At 35.9% G+C, this 17,261-nt stretch overlaps 1 protein-coding gene and 1 long non-coding RNA gene across 2 annotated transcripts in view; both read left to right on the forward strand.

Annotated features, from left to right (window-relative positions):
• Positions 1-9,022, forward strand: part of LOC122064880 — a 16,680-nt gene extending 7,658 nt beyond the window's left edge. Inside the window, exon 4 of the mRNA XM_042628665.1 lies at positions 8,741-9,022. Coding sequence (XP_042484599.1) covers positions 8,741-8,827 — 87 coding nt within the window. The 3' untranslated portion in view covers positions 8,828-9,022. The remainder of the gene's footprint in view (positions 1-8,740) is intronic.
• Positions 214-2,210, forward strand: LOC122064881. Its single transcript, XR_006135846.1, has 2 exons — positions 214-1,167; positions 1,257-2,210. It is a non-coding gene; the product is annotated as an uncharacterized LOC122064881 (long non-coding RNA).
• Positions 9,023-17,261: the final 8,239 nt, after the last annotated feature.

The raw sequence follows: 17,261 nt of genomic DNA on the forward strand, positions 1-17,261 counted from the left end.
AACCTATGGTGAGCTCTGTACCTGACTTTTTTTTTTCCTTCTTCTTTCTTCTTCTTTCTTCTTCGTTCTTCTTCTGTTCTTCACTCTTCTTCAACCTACGGTGAACTCTGTACTTGTCTTTTTCGTTCTTCTTCTTCTTTCTTCTCCCTTCGTTCTTCTTCATTCTTCTCCTATTCTTCATACGGTACCTTTTTTTTTTTCTTCTTCCTTCTCCCTTCGTTCTTCTTCATTCTTCTCCTATGGTGAACTCTTCTTCAACCTGTGATGAGCTCTGTACTTGCCTTTTTTTCCTTTTGTTCTTCATACGGTACCTTTTTTTTTTTTTTCTTCTTCTGTTTTTTCACTCTTCTTCAACTTACGGTGATAGATTTATATCTACCTTATTACTACTTAAATATGACGCTATTGATTTAAAGAAAATCTTGTTTTCTGTATAAATATGAGGCTATGATTTTTTTTTTAAATGTATTACTGTCTACCATGTTCTTTGGAAAACCAGATTGGATTTGTAAAACCAGATTGGATGAATATGCTTTTAGCCTTATATGCAACTCTTTATTGCTGCCTAATGCCTTCCATTTCTTTGGAAAAACGAGATTGGATTTAGTATTATGGCTTCTGGGCTTAGCTTATTTTGCAGCTCTTTATTTAATTTTTTTTAATGAATATTTGTTTTGTCTAATGTGTATCATTGCATTTACAGACATTACACATTAAAGTATTAGACAAAGAGACAAAGTTGTCATCTCTGGAAACAGTTGGTGGTAGTAGTGGGGCTGAAGATACAAGTATTGCATAATCAATGAATGAGCCAAGCAAGGATCCAAAAGGGAGAGCTAAATCAGATGATCCTGGATGGAAATACGGGTACTGACCTGACTTAACAGACAAAAATTGAATTAAGTGTACCCTTTGTGGAAAGGATGTCAAGGGAGGAATAAATCGATTGAAGCAATATTTTATTGGTGGCTATGGAGATGTAGCTAAGTGTGTAAAATCAACGGAAGCAATTGCTAAATAGATGAGAGATGCAATCTTGAAGAACAAGAGGAAGAGGACTCTTGGATGTTTGGATGAAATGGGGCCAACAACTTCAACCAATTCCTTAAAACTCCTTAATTTTAAAGCATTAAATGGAACACCGCTTTTATAAGCCCATCTTGCAAAGTAAGAATGAAATTTATCTCTTTCTTCTTCTCCTTTTACACGGTTCTCCATTGTTGTCTGATATGGACCTTTATCCTGCTTATCTGCAGCCGCTTCTTCAGGAGTCTTCCTCACATGCTTATCCATGGGACCCCTTACTTGTTGTTTAGGTTGTGTCTGAATGATAGCTCTATTTCTTCTTGAAGTTGTTCCAGAGATAGGGGTAGGACGAGACCCCCAAATCGGATATTGTATTCTTTTGTGGTTCCATTACTTCCATAGGTGAAATTCTATATCCATCACTAACATCCAAATCATCCAAACTCTAAGGTTCCTCTTCCTCTTGTTCTTTAAGATTGCATCTCTTATCTCCATGGCCACCAATAAATTGTTGCTTTAATCGTTTTATTCCTCCCTTAACATCCTTCCCATAAAGGGTACACTTAATCCAATTTTTGTTTGTTAAGTTAGGCCAGTATCCGTATTTCCATCCAGGATCATTTGATTTAGCTCCCCCTTTTGGATCCTTGCTTGGATCATTCATTGATTGTACAATACTTGTGTTTTCAGCCCCACTGCTACCACCAACTGTTTCCATTGATGAAAACTTGATCTCTTTGTCTAATACTTTAATGTGTAATGTCTACAACTGCAATGATACACATTAGACAAAACAGATATTCATTTAAAAAAATTAAATAAATAGCTGTAGAATAAGCTAAGCCCATAAGCCATTATACTATATCCAATCTTGTTTTTCCAAAGAAATGGAAGGCACTAGGCAGTAGTAAAGAGTTGTATATAAGGCTATAAGTATATTCATCCAATCTGGTTTTTCAAAGAACATGGCAGGCAATAATATATTTAAAAAAAATAAATAAAAGAAAATCAGTGGCCTCATATTTATACAGAAAACAAGATTTTCTTTAAACCAATAGCCTCATATTTATGTTGTGATTGGTTCACTCTTCACTAATATTAAGAACCAAACCAAAACAACATATTGAATTAAGAAAAGAACCATAGGAATGATAGAAGAAGGATGAAGAAGAAAGAAGGGAGAAGACAGAAGAAGAAAAAAAAAGACAGGTTCATAGCTATCACTGTAGGTTGAAGAAGATTGAAGAACAGAAGAAGAAAAAAAAGTAGGTACCATATGAAGACCAGAAGAACAATGAAGAAGAAAGAAGGGAGAAGAAAGAAGAAGAAGAAAAAAAAAGACAGGTACAAAGCTCACCGTAGGTTGAAGAAGAGTGAATAACAGAAGAAGAAATAAATAGTTACCGTATGAAGAAGTGAAGAACAGAAGAAGAAGAAGGGAGAAGAACGGAGAAAAGAAAAACTCTCATCGTAGCATTAAGAAGAAATAAGATGAGAAAAAAAACAAAAAATGTACCTTTAGAGGGGGTTACGATTGCTCGCCGGAGTAGCCCTCACCACTGCCTGAGAAGAATCTTCATCGCCAGAGCAAGATCGAAGAAGGTCGCTTGGTTCTTCTTTAGTTCCTTCTTGACTCAAAACCCTTTGTGATTGTGAATGAGTGAATCGTGTTTTGTTTTTTGGTTGAGTACTTGAGTTATTAGTAGCCTTGATCCCATGCATTTCAAGTGCATTCAAGGCCCTACACCTACCAATCATGAATTGATATTGTTTAAAAAAATTTATAAATTCTAAAATATACATAAGGCGACCGCCTTAAGTATAAGTCGCCATAGCGCCTTACCAGACAAGGCGGTCACCTTATGTGTTGCACCTAATGCATCCTATTGCCTTAGCCCCTTTGAGTCGCCTCAGCGCTTAGGCGTTGCCTTACTAGCGCCTTGGTGATGCCTTAATAACTATGATGGTTGTATAAAAAAATTTAATCAATAAGGCAACGCCTTGTGCCTGTCCTATTGCCAAAGTGTTCGAAAGGCCCTCAAATGCCTCGGTCATCTTGCTGTCTTAATAACCTTGGGTCGGATGCATAGATCCTTTCCTTATAATCGGCTCAATCTGAGGTCATACTTGGGATAAGACCTAGACTATGCATATCATTCCTCACTACTTCTCCTACGGTCATTTTAGACCTGCTCCTAGATCTTTTAGCTCATTTAATTGGAATCTGATCACCACTCCTTACTGGGGTATCCCTAGGCCTCCGTTGAACGTGATTGTACCACCTTAAACGACATTCTCGGAGCTTGTCATTGATCGGGACAACTCCCAAATCAGCTCCAATATGCTCATTCCTTATTTTATCCTTTCTAGATTTGTTGCATTTCCATCTTAACATCCTCATCTCTATTACATATAGCTTCTCTATATGACACTTCTTAATTGTCCAAGATTCCACCCCATACATCATAGCCGGTTGTATAACAATCCTATAGAATTTTTCTTTAAGCTTTAAAGGAATACGTCGGTCACATAGCACTCTGGTCGCACCTCTCCATTTCATCCATCCCACTCTAATTCTTTGTGAAATATTATCATCTGTGCCACTTTCTTTATTTATGGTTGAACCCAAATATATAAAATAGTCACTTTGTGGTATCTCTCTCTCATCAATTTTTTCACTATATAATTATTCATCATAGTGTGATTAAAGTTACACATCATATACTCCGTTTGCAATCTATTGATCTTAAAGCCTCTTATTTCCAAGGTTGATCCCCAGAGCTCTAACTTACCCCTAATGTTTTGGTAGAGTATGGCCCTTTTCAGTTTAGGTTGTGTGTAATAGTAATAGTAATTATGGGTGAGTGCTTTTCATTTTCTAGTAGAAGCTAGGACTTATCCACATGTAAGGACCTAATATCTATCACGTGGCAACTTTTGTGTACTTATACTTTTTGGACATGGTTATTTGTGTCATCCTTGACTAGCCTATTAGGTTTGATTTTGAATTGAAAGCATTATACCTTATAACGCAAGAAACAAGTCAACTTTGGTCAAAAGTTGGATGGCTAAGATAAAGGTTCAATACATGATGAGAAATATAAGGCTTTGAAATTGTACATGTAGGCAGATCAAATGGTACCCTATAAAGGTTGGAATCTGTAGTGTAGGCTAATCTCGAAACAGAATAATCTGGCAGAGACTATAGTTCAAACAAGATCGCATAACAGAGGACCAAAAAAAAAGGAAAAATCTAGTCGAGCGGTCTATCTTATCATCAAAACAGACCTGTTGAGTAAGATAGGATAGAATAAAACAAAGCTGGAATCCACCTACTGCGGTTTTGGAATCCACCAAATGCCACCTGTTGTGATGTACTAAGTTGAACCTGAGAATCCTCTCAGGAAAACAGAATTGAATCCACAATACTTGCAGAAAAAACTGAAGTTTATTATTCATAAATTTGTGGGTAAGATACTATATAAATCCTAAATTGATTGGGTTTATTTTAATGAATATAAGCCTTGGGTTGGGTTGTATAGACGTTGGGCCTTTGGTCCAAGGGGATTTAGTGCAAGGCTAGGTAGGAACTAACCTAAACCTGGGTAGGATCACAGGTAATCTCATACCAGAGTTAGAGAGGATTAATAAAATTCAAAGTCAAACTTTCAGTTTTGGCTTTAATTATGTGTCTTCGTCTTTCATCCGTCCACCCATCAGACTTGATGGTGCACCCATACTGCTTCTTATACTCTTCATGTTTCTTCTTCATCTTTGCAGTTTTCTCCGTTGCCATCCTTAATAATGACTCCCTTATTTCATGATAAGTAGGGGCTTATATCCAGTCCCATATTGCGCAATGTATTCCACCATCACCTCAAAGCTCCTTGATTTAAGTGCATGAAATGGAATACCACACTGATAAAACCAGTCAGCAATGTGATTATAATTTCTTTCTTCTTCTTTTTTATTTTTTTATTTATTTTTATTTTTTTTATTTTTTATGATCTAAGCAAATGTGCCTTACTCTATAGTAGTTTGAGTAGGACATTTTAGATGCTTCTTAGCGACCACTTGTTCAGGAGTCTGTCTAAATTGGAGGCTTTCTTTTTCTTAGCAGCTTGCCCTAGAGCTAGGAATAACTCTGCTAGAAGGATGAGGCCTACCAGAACCAGATTGTCCTTGCTAAGTTTGCTCTTCAATATCTATGTGTCTCTCCTCCTTGATCATCATCATCATCCAAAACCTCTTCTAACTTCTTCTTCCTGTTGCGTATGATAGCTGCGTGCATCTCTGTAGCAATCACTGCAATTGTTGTGATGCACTTAGCAACATCCCCATATCCACCCACCAAATGTTGCTTTAATATTTTAGTTCCTCCCTTGAGATCTTTGCTACAAAGGCTGCATTTAACAAAGGTCATTTATGAAAGGTCAAGCCAATACCCATATTTCCACTCGGGGTCCTTTGATTTGGCTTTCCTCTTTGGGTCTTAGCTTGGATCATGTGCAGCAGTACTTGCATTATGACCTCCACTACTGCCACTGATGTTATCAATCAATAATGTGCTATGACTATTGTCCTTTGATGAAACTGACAGACAAAAAAATGCAAACATAAACTACATAAAATATCACTAAATCAGATTTCAGTACATTTTTCAATGTTAAATTATTTATTATTATAATCAAAACAAATATGTAAATGGCAACAAGAACCACAATACATGATTCAGGATACATTGATTTCAACTTTTAAGTAGCAAGAAGACATGGACAAACCTGTATAAGTGAAAAACAACCCTCCCCCTACCTGCTTGAAGATAGTGTTGGACTTGGACTGCTGGTTCCAGAAATAAGGAGCAGCACAGCTGCAGCTGTGAAAAAAGGAAAAAGAAAAACAGAGCAAAAGAAGAACAACAGTCAATTTAGGGGGAAAAAAGAGAAGATGAAGTTGATGAACAACAATTACCTTAACATTACTCAACTAAGAAAAAAAAGAAAAAAAGAAAAAAAAGAAGAAGATAAGATGAAGTTGATGAACAGCAGTTACATTAACATTACTCAACATTCAACACAGCAGAAAATGAAAAAACAGAACCCACTACCCAACTAGAAGAAGAAGACGAAGAAAAAAAAAAAAATCGAAAAGATAAAGACGATGAAAGAAAGAGAGAAAGAAGAAGACTTACCTTTACTGGAGCCAGAATCGCCAGAGGAGCAAAGGAGGTGACCTGTCAGAGCAGGAAACAATAAAGGAACCTTGTCGAAGACAGTGGTCTCTAGTTTTCTCCCAAATGAGCAAGGAAGAGTCAAGTTGCGGGTTTTCAGTTCACTGTTTTGCTCTTTAACATTCTTACTTTCCCTTATATAGGCTTATTCATCGTAGGTGAGTGTATGGAATTACAATATACCTTCCAATCGCAATCAATAAAATAGAATCAGTGTTAATATGTTACTAAAAATAAAAAAAAAACTGAATGACAAAAGGCGACTGCGTAGACACAAGGCGTCACCTTTCGTGACTCAAGTAAGGGACCCCACCACTTTGTCTTATAGATTTTTACCACCTGGATGCCAAGGCGCCTTGGCAACTATGATGTTTAGGAAAGGTTTCCTAAACAGACTGTGTAGTACCCATTATAAATTACTTGGTAAATAATGCATGCAAAAATAACTAGGTTAGTGTCATTAATTCCTTAATTATTATGAATCATAGTTTTTAATTAACAATTCCTCATTTATTATTAGTAACTGTGACAAATTATTGTCATTAACTTCTCATAAACTAATTATTGTAGATAAAAAATTGATAATATTAGCAAAAGGTTTCTAGGCGCAATGACTGTTTTTGACGTGTGGAGGGATCATTTGGTCATTTTGACCATTGGATAGTTATTTTCTAGATAGGTCACAATTCAGTTATGATAGTTTGTTTCAATCATGTATCATTTCTAGGCATTAAACCTTGCTTTGCAATAGTCTAGGTCTGTCAAAAAAAAAAAAAAAAAAAAAAAAAATCAAAGCATTATATTGACATGTCAGATTTGGATTTGAGTAAAATTAATCCATGATTAGATGATGACTTGGAAAACATGCCCATTTAATTTGGCACTAATTGTATTGGAATGTGTTTGATGGTAAGGTGGTATCGAAACAGGTTCTTGCATTGCTTAGGTTGGAAACCTTTTCTGGAAGTAATAGGACATTATAGAGTCGTGACCTCAAATCAGGTGGAACCAGATAGGACTAGAATGGTTGTTCAGTTATGGTTAGTATCTAAACCTCCTTTTCCTAGTCATGTCTTTTTTTCACAGGAACATTTATGACCTTTTCTTGACAAGAGAGGGGATAGGTCTAAGTCTTTAGATCTTGATTGGGACTCTAGGAAGATGAGAATGGTGACATTAATAGCTCTAGGCACTCGTTTAGAGCACAGAAGAATTCCACAATCGCCTTGTGAAGGTCTTTAAGGCCATAGGTGTGGCACCACCATAGAATTTTCGTAAATAGAACTCCTGTTTAAACTAGAACTTTTAAGATTTGTCTCTTCAAGAGATACAAAGCAGAAAAACTGCTTGGGACCCACATAATTCATAAGAAGACTCTTAATTATTGACAACTGACCTAGATGACTTGACCTGACTCCTATTGCTCTGTTTAAAAAATCAAAATTAGCAGAAGTGGATCTTGAGATGGTTAGCAATTTGTGGGGTTCCAATCTCATGGATTGGTTGGACAGATGTAGGAAATTTTGGGGGTTGCTCTATTCTTTGGGACCATTTGTAGCCCTCACAACAATAATGAAAAAGTTGAAATATGAGAGGAGCTCTGTGCTATCAGGTATTGGAATAAAGATTTATGTTCAAAATATTTCAAAAATGAAAAAGAAGACCTCAGGAAAAAAAATTTAAATTTCTACCCATTAGATTCAAGAAGAAATGTCTGGAGGTTCATGAATTCAAAGACATGATTCAGTTCTAGTGGAATATTGTTTCAGCGAGAGAGTTTGTGTTGGCTGTAGACTTTCCATGAGCTAAGGAAGCTTTAGGATAACCTCAGAGACCTGAGAGTCGAAACAAAGAATTTTTGGTTATATTGCAAAGAGAAAATATACTTTAAGAGATTCTTTTTCAGTCTTAAACCAGGAGGAAGAGAGGGAGTTTATTAGCAGATGACATCACTGACAGGGATAGTTTGATATGAAATGCTCCCTCCCCAAATTACTTACTGGCCCTGATGAATCTCAACTCAAATGAAAAAATTTAGAGGTGGTAACATTAGGGGCAATTAGAAGGGCATGCTCTCTCTGATCTGGAGAATAAATATCAATTTGCCCCAATTGGCACCATGTGATTGTGATACTGTTGAAGATGTAATGAGGTGGACAAAAATCAATGGAAGAGTTTTTTAGTGGTTTCAATGGCTAGTCATCATTCACAGTTGATCAGTAGTCGGATGTTTTTTGGGTAATTCTTTTGTAGTCATATGTACAGTCTCTTTGCAGAGCATTGTACATTCCCTTGTTTGTAATAATAAATTTTTCCTACATGGAACACGAGAAACTGGATTGAGAATGCAAGACACCATGTAGACCATATAAAACATGGGTAAACTCTTGAAAATTTTTTTTAGGTGTGCCACAGCTATAAATCATTATTTTCTGTTTCTTTTAAAAAAGCCATATGAACATTTATCTTTTGTCATTTGAGCAGATTAATCTCATGGTAACCTCTGCAGTCAAAGTTATTGAAAGGGACCAAGTCTTACCTCAGGTGTTGCAAGCTCGTCATAGTGATTAGTTTCATAAATTCATGTTTTCCATACAAGGAGCCAATCCCAACTTTTTTTCTCTGAAAAGGGGCTCCCCGAAATTCTGTTCCAACTACATACATCTATGTTCACAAAGAGATGATCCACAAACTATACAAACTGTGAATTATTGTCATTTTTACTGGGGATCCGCCTATAAAATGTTTGCTTATGCTCTTTTGATATATTTTTTCCCTCACTTGTGTATGTTCTATTCTAATTCTTATGCTGGAACCAAATCCAAGTAGTCACCCTATAAATAATTGCTAGATTATCCTTTATTTTATTCACGTTGAATATTATTTCTTAACAGGTTCAACAATTGTAGATACTTTTATGTACTTCTTATCCGTGTCATTATTAGGTTTTAAATGCATTTGGTAATCTAATTAGATGATTAAATTAGTAGTTTGAAATGTCATTTGAGTGGTATTCTGCATGCTGGATTGGAGAAGGTTCTCTAGGCTGGCCTTGGTCCTGTCACATGCACAGGTCAGACAAGGCTGTTATTTTGTGGACAAGTGGACCCTGGTCTAGGGTTTCCTACTCACATATCAAGTTTCATCCTAGTTGGAGTTGGCCAAGTGGCATAATCAAGTATTAAATTAAGGACTACAGAGAATGTGCACACCAAACAAAAATGGATGACTGACAATAGGGACACATGGGTATACATAGGGGGTTGTATTTTATTCAATTTGAGTTTGACAATTAGCAAATGGCCAATCTAGACCATTACCTCGATATCCTACAGTTGGAAGTGCTAGATAACCCATCAATGTGGCCGAAATAGACGGACCCCTTAGAATTCCTCTCCAAGGAGGCAAATATGAAAATATTTTTCTTAAGGCTGCATTTGGTAGTCAGTCAGTTTTGGAAACGACGTTTTGTGTTAAAAATAGAATTTTCAATTTCTGTGCCAAAATGTTGTTTTAAAACAAAAAAAATGGTGTTTGGTGAATTGTTTCAGGAACGATTACCCTAGTTTTCACTTTTTTTGTATTTGGAACGAAACAAAAATGATGGAACAACGTTTTATCGTTCCATCATTTTGGGTTTTTAGTGTTTCTTTTTCCCTTTTCGTTCCAAAAAAATGGAAAAACACCAAGTTGACACCAAATGCTTTATGTTGTTTTTTTGTTCCCATAGAACGAAAAAATGCCAGAAATGTTTTTCTGGATGACTACCAATCGCGGCCTAAATGTTATTCCAACTCTACATTTTGTTGCATTGAAGCCAAAGATTTTATTTCAATCCATGGAGAGTTCTCCAAAAAATTAGAATATTTAGCTTGGAGTTTAAAAAGAAGAAGAAAAGGAATTGGAAATAGCCATTTCTACTTTATATTGCTATTGTAACCTCAAGCGTAGTTCTTTACACCAAAAAAAAAAAAACCCTCAAGTGTAGTTATATGTGGTGTATTGTAAGGTTCTATATAGACATTTAGTTCATTATTATTAAGTGACCAAGGTACATCTAGAATAAGCAGAGGAATTGACTCAAATTTGTTTTTTTCGTTTTTTGGTTAATGAATGGCTCAAAATTACGGGGATGCTTTTGTTTTGGATGTATATCTGTTTGGTCTATGCTTATCTGCTTTATGGTTTGTTAGATAGGCCTGAATTTTGCAAACAATTAGATCCCAATGTCCCCTACCCACATCACAAGTTCAGCCAATCTGAGTTAGCAAGGTACCAAAGTAGGTTATTAAAACATTAGAGACTGCCAAGATGGTGCACTTGACTACTCAAGCATGGGAGAATGTCTATATATTGCAGGATATATTCAATTTCAGTTGGAAATTTCACATGTATAGCGATAGTGGCATTACTATACTTAATAAATAGTTGGAATTTGTCGCTTCAATCTACCATGTATAGTTAGGTTGGTCATTAAGATATACTTTTTATACCCTAAATTGTGGCAATTTTCCAAATTTTTTAAATTTATTTGTTGTTTTTCCCCTGCGTGATTTGAGGAAACTTTGGGTTACACTTTGAAAAACTTTTCTTGCTCATTTGAATCGAAATTTTAACAATGAGATTGTATAGGGTATTATAAATGGGAAAATTTCAAAATTACCCACTTTTGGGTTTCTCTCAACAAAATTATCCATTCTATGTTCAAGTTAACCAAATTGCCCAAAATAAAGATGCCTATTACAAAACTACCCAAAAGAGTGTTGTTTCTATGCTTTTTGACAATTTTCCCCCTCTCTATCCTTAGTCCCCATTCCTCACTACTTTTCCTCTCTCATCTCCGGTTGCTGTGGATGATGCCAATGACGACGATCTCTCCCTTCTCCAACTATTGTGGACGACGCCAATGATGACGTGATGGCGGGGGTGAGATGATCTCCCTCATTGTCCTCCCAATCGTGGTCATCTCTAGAAATAAAGTATGATTCTATGAGCTCAAATCCATCAATGGTCCCCAAGAGTACAACAATCTGCCCAGTTTTCAAGTTCTATGTGAGGACAGTAAAATTAATAAACAAAGTCCTTTGGGTTGCAGCATGCTACTCGTTTCCCAACCTTTGGATCAATGGAAAATCCTAACAACGACCACAAAAGCAATTCCGTTAGGCTGAGAGAAAACGAGTTTTGATTGCTCATTGTGTTCCCGCTTGCAGAAATCCAATAGTTTTTAGGATTTTTTTTTTACTTTACTTTCTTGCTCATAAGAGTGGATGGACCACGAAGAAAACCTCAATTCTTGGATTTCTTCGTGAATTGTATCATTGTGTGTTAGGTTTATGCAGGAATTGCTTAGTTTTTATGATTAGGGTTTCTGCAATTCAGTGAAATCGTTCCGTTTGATAAAAAAAAAAAAACAAATACATCATTCTGTTACAGCTCTTCCTTCTCTTTGTGTATAAAGATGTCGAAAACTCTCTAAGTTTTGAGTGCTCTGTTACAATATGAGCTGTTTGGGGGGTTGCAGGGAAGAGAGGGGCGGGTGGGTGTCCATCTCCATTGTCCCTACCTATTGCCTCCCCCACCTCCTCTTCCATGTCCTCTTCGTCTTATTCCCCACCTCCTCCTCCTTGAAGCGAAGTGTAGGGAAACATGGAAATAAAACCAGTGCATTGGATTAACAGGGGAAGGGAGAAATGGAAATAAAATGTAGACATAGTTTTTGATTTATCTAAAGGTGGGGCGGGAGGGTAGCAAGGGGCCAGAAGGGTTGTAGGAGGTGTGAGTATCCTTGTCATCAAACCCATTGGATGTCCTCACTTTCCATGGTGAGGCTTGCCGTTGGACCAGTTGTGATGTTGACGATGACCTAACATAGAAAAGGGAGGAGGTTTTGACTGATCCGGAAGTTGGGTGGGGGGATCGCAAGGGGCAGACATGGTGATCAGAGAAGGGGTGAAGGACAAAATTTCACTTCACTGGTCCTCAATCTCTCGCACTTGTTCAGACTCTGCTTCAACTTTTGAAAGGGAGTACTGCTTGCAATCACCGGAGATGGAAGTGAGGGGTAAAAGTGTAAGAAAAACATATGTTATGAGGGAGAGACACTATTTTGTGTATTTTTGTAAACTAAAACCTGTTTTTGTGTATTTTTGTTAATTTAAACTTAGTATGGGTATTTTTGTAAAAAGAAACCTAAAAGTGGGTAATAATGTAGTTTTCCCTTATTATTATTATTATTATTTTTTTGTTGCATGATCTGAGGATGCATTAAGGACTAGAACAGGACCCACAGGGGGCCAACAAAGGGCCCATTGGGACACACTTAATTTATCACTAACCATGGTTCTGAAGGAGGCATGGTGTTTCCTAGGTGATTAAGGTGCCAGTCTAGGCTGAACCGCCTTATCAACTAAGCGACGCTTTGATAATCATGTTACTAACTACTGAAATAATACTACTTCTCAAGTGGGGAAGAGGGGGAGGGGGTTAAGAGGGTCCAGACTCTAACCTAGCGGCCAGCCACTGAGCTAGAAATTCATCTTCACGTGGGATGGTGCTTGATTCCTAAACTATGTACAGCTTTTTTTAATTTAATATTTTAATTTTTATTGATACACCCATGTTTACTTCGCCTGTCAATTTCTAGCTCTAAACATCACTAGAATAGTGTACGTCTAGAAGTTCCTAGATTAAAAATATCAAACTGGGAAGAGGTAGCGGTTCGATAGGATTGATGCTAACTGATTTAATGATGAGATCATTAAGGCCAAAATCCAGAGCCGCCAGACCAAGTTCACCAATGGACCTGTATTCACTTGTCAATGAGGGCATTCATTCTTTATTTTCTTGAGAACCATTCCAACCATCCTCCTTTGGGTAGGTCTTTTATTCGAAAAAAGGCTATATATATAACCAAGGATTAACGGGTCTTACATGAGCAGCGACCGTTCTTGTACCCATGCCTTCCTACTTCAACCATTAATGGTTCCACGTCACATCATTGCTTCTGGAATGAACTCATCAACCTACAAACTAAATTCCTGTCAAGGACATTTGCCTGGCACAGTTGGTGAAATTGGGATTCTCTCCATTACTAGCCTCCTATTCTGTACCCATTATTTTTTTTTTTGCGCATATCCATTAAGAGTCTGTCTGCAAGGGCTTTCTTTCTTGGACCCAGTTTCTCCCCACCTTGGTGAAGAGAGAATCTCTTTATTCATTTCATCTAATTCTCTGATTGGAGTGAAAAAGAATATTTCAGATCATGAACCATAGCTGGCGGAACTTAATAATAAACTCAAAATTCAATCATAGTACCACATTATCATATCATCAATGAAGAGGTGAAGGAGAACTTAATCCTTCTTTGTTTAGTTCATAACAACCCTTTGAGCAACCTTTGAAGTATTCTCTTTTTTAGATTGGGCCTTTGCTCCATAAGCCCAGTTTGACAACTTTTTTGGAGCTCTTGAAAGTTCAATGTTTAAATGGCTAGGGTGGGAAAGGTACCTTGTCTGACAAAATCCCAGCTTCCCCTTGTATTCCTCACGGCCTCACTCCACTATCTTTAAAATCGAATAAAATTTGACAGAATTTTGAGGAAATGATGAGGTAAAGTTGCAAGTTTTCTACCCCGCCTTCAAAAGCCAACCAATCATGACTAGAAACAGAAAAATATATCCACCCCGCCGGCTTTTATTTCTGTTTAATTATTCAAGTCTCAAGACTAAACATGTGAGGTCTAATTTCCTACTTTTCCACTCCAATTAACCTGCCCACCAATAAAAAATGATCTAAGTGTTATTATTGGTCAACGATGGTGGAACTAATAGTCTCAATAAGCAACATTTATGGCTATGTTTGATTGTAAGAGGAATTAAAGGGAAAAAAAAAAAAAGTGAAATACTTAAAAAAAGAAATATATGTAATTATTACTCATGTGACTTTAACTTCAAATCATTCTATAATTGATTATAAAATTTCATTTTACTTTGCATTCAAAACCCTTTGCTATAATATGTAAAATATATAATTACTAAATATGTTTAAAAAATTAAATAGTTTATACAATCATATGGGATAATGATTATAAATATTTGTGTTTAAAGTATGAAAATTTTACTTCCCTTCCCTTTAAATTTTCATTGCAACCAAACAGAGTCTATGTGAATTCTGGATCGATAGAACTTAAATCAAGGCATGAGATCAATGAAAGTAATGAAGCAATAGGCGAATATCACAATGAGACCATTTCCGAAGAAATTTGCTACTACCCAGGTTGGAAAAATTTTCTTGCTACCTAAGCTTGCAGCCAAGTCAATAGAATCTCGAAGAGTATTCTGTTAAATACCAAAATCTAGGAGGGTATTTGTAAATCAAAGGAAAGTGAATTATTTCATTTCTTTAACTAACAACAATTTTTTTTTTTCATTTCAATTCCACCGTTTATTGCACTAGCTAATCTTACCATAAAGAAGCATACGACCCCAGAGAGAGAGAGCGAGAGAGAGAGAGAGAGAGAGGGGGGTTATCCTAAATGGATCTCCAGCCTCTCTACTGGTCGACCACCACCCATCAATTTGGTTCAACTGATCCGGCAGTCAAGCGGACCATTTCCAGCAGTTACGAGATAAACTGACAGTGACATTTTGTGTTTGTCAAAGCATCCCACATCAGCATCCATGAAGGATTCCATGTGATACTATTCCTTTTAAATGAGCTCATCAATCTAAAAATTAAATGACCTAAAGAACTCATGTTATGGTTTATACTCTTTGAAGATTTCATCAAGTAGATATAAATATATAGGGTTGGCTTACACAACCTGAGTCCATTTTTTTAAGCCAGGTTGGGTGATGTGGTGATTCTAATTGTTGAGTAGATGTAATTCTTAAATTTTCAAATTGTCACTTGACAATCTCTATTTAGGCTGAAACTTGACATATAAACGGGGGACTTTAGGGTCCAATTTCTGTAATATTTGAGTTGCTCGGTAAGCTTACTTAAACTGATAGTTTGGTAAATGTTAAAAAAGTCTTTATAATATTTGAGGAACAAAACTTACATCGTTGTCTATGACACAGTCTATCTACATTATTTTTTTAGCTTCTTATGAACTCTTCCAACTATTCTGTTTTAGCTTTGGACTTCGTTCTATAACCAATAAACTCTTTAATAGATTTCTAGATGAGTAACGATTATTTGTAGAATTTCATATCCACCAAAACTAACACATCAACAGCTATGGATGGTTTAATTTTAGTTTTTAGATTTTTAGTTTTATAAATTTTTATTTTATTTATTTATTTATTTATCTTTTCACATGCAGAAAATTACCTTTATTCACATAGTAGAGAATTGGGGTAAAAACCCTGGTTTATTAGCAGAAAGTAGTAGAACAAAAAGATTGATAAACAAAAGTTTGATTTTGCATCTAAGGATTTGGCCATGTAGAGAGTGCTCAAGGAGCAGAAGCAAGGAAGATGCTCCAAAACTTGCAAGAAGCTAGATCTTAAAAGTCACAACCTAGAAATTTTAATTGACTGCCAAGAACTGGTGTACTGGATGAATGATAGTTTGTCTTTCAACTGGCCATGGGACATCTTTACAATTTTGCTGAATATTAAGTTTGTACTTAAATTATTATCTACGTTTAGCCTTTTAAAACAGAATAGAGTTTATATCAATTTCCTATAATTTACAAAGCGGGCTAGAGTAGAAAAAAACTAAAATAGTTGTATTTGAGGTTTTAGACTCTCTTTTATTGTTAATTTTTTTTATTATCAAAAAACTTTTTTTTTATCATTACTATTTTGATTTTTATTACCAAAAAGAAAAAAAAGGCAGATGTTTACATAAAGGTGCACCTATAGGCCTCTGTTGCAAATTTCCATATCACATTTTTTCTTTTCCTTCTTAAAAATTTTTAAATATTATTGCGTTCGAATGAGCTCAACTTCAAGAAGCTCATGATTTTAAAACGAAGTGAATTGAACATGCATTATAATGCTAGAGACGAGGTATAAGTATTTAGTGAATTCTTGAGAAACATAACTTAGACTTGGTCCACAAAATCCATCCTTTATTTATCTTTTGTAACAACCATTTCAGCTGTTTACCTTTAGATTTGGTCTGATCTGCTCAACCTCAAATCTAGGTGGCTAGGTCTGATATGAAACTTACCAACAATCACAACCACTTTACATGGATTTCAAAAATTGTAATTATCTATTTCATAATTTTCAAAACCTACATGTATGATGTTAAGATGGTCCATAAAGACTATAAAGGTTTTGTTCATAGTGATGGCAGTATTCATCAAGAAAATTATGGTATACTCGTGGTTTTATATTGTACCTTGAGAGAGAATCTGATATATATGCTACAACCGAGTCAAGCATTTCGATGCATTCATCCCAGAAAACCCATATGTTATTGCCGAAATTCTCATTAGTGATGGTAATAAAAGATTGCCTCAATCTTCTATGAATTCTTTCACACTCTGATGCATTGATCATAGGCTCAGAGAAGGCTGCTATACAACATCTATTGTGGCGAATCCACTCCTAGGGCCTTACTCCAATAGGGGGGTTCTTAGTTTTCATATATCAACTGGAAATTTGTATTAATTGTTTGGTCAATAACTTTCATTCTAGTTGGAGTTGGTCAAATTGCACAAACAAGTATTAAAAATTAAGGAATATAGAGAAAGTGCACACCCACAAATGGATGATTGACAAATATAGGGACACATGGATACGTATGGGGAGTTGTATTTTATTCAATTTGAGTTTGACAATTAGTATAAATAGTCAATCTAAACCATTACCTTGATATCCAATGGTTGGAAGCTTCAGATAACCCATCAATGTGGCTGAAATAGACGAAGCACTTAGAAATCTTCTCCAAGGAGGCAAGTATGAAAATAATTTTTTGCCAAATGTTATTTCAACTCCACATTAATTCATTATTAAATGACAAAATTATCTCTAGAATATGCAGAGGA

Source organism: Macadamia integrifolia, unplaced genomic scaffold (genome assembly GCF_013358625.1).
Source record: "Macadamia integrifolia cultivar HAES 741 unplaced genomic scaffold, SCU_Mint_v3 scaffold1801, whole genome shotgun sequence".
NCBI lineage: Eukaryota > Viridiplantae > Streptophyta > Magnoliopsida > Proteales > Proteaceae > Macadamia > Macadamia integrifolia.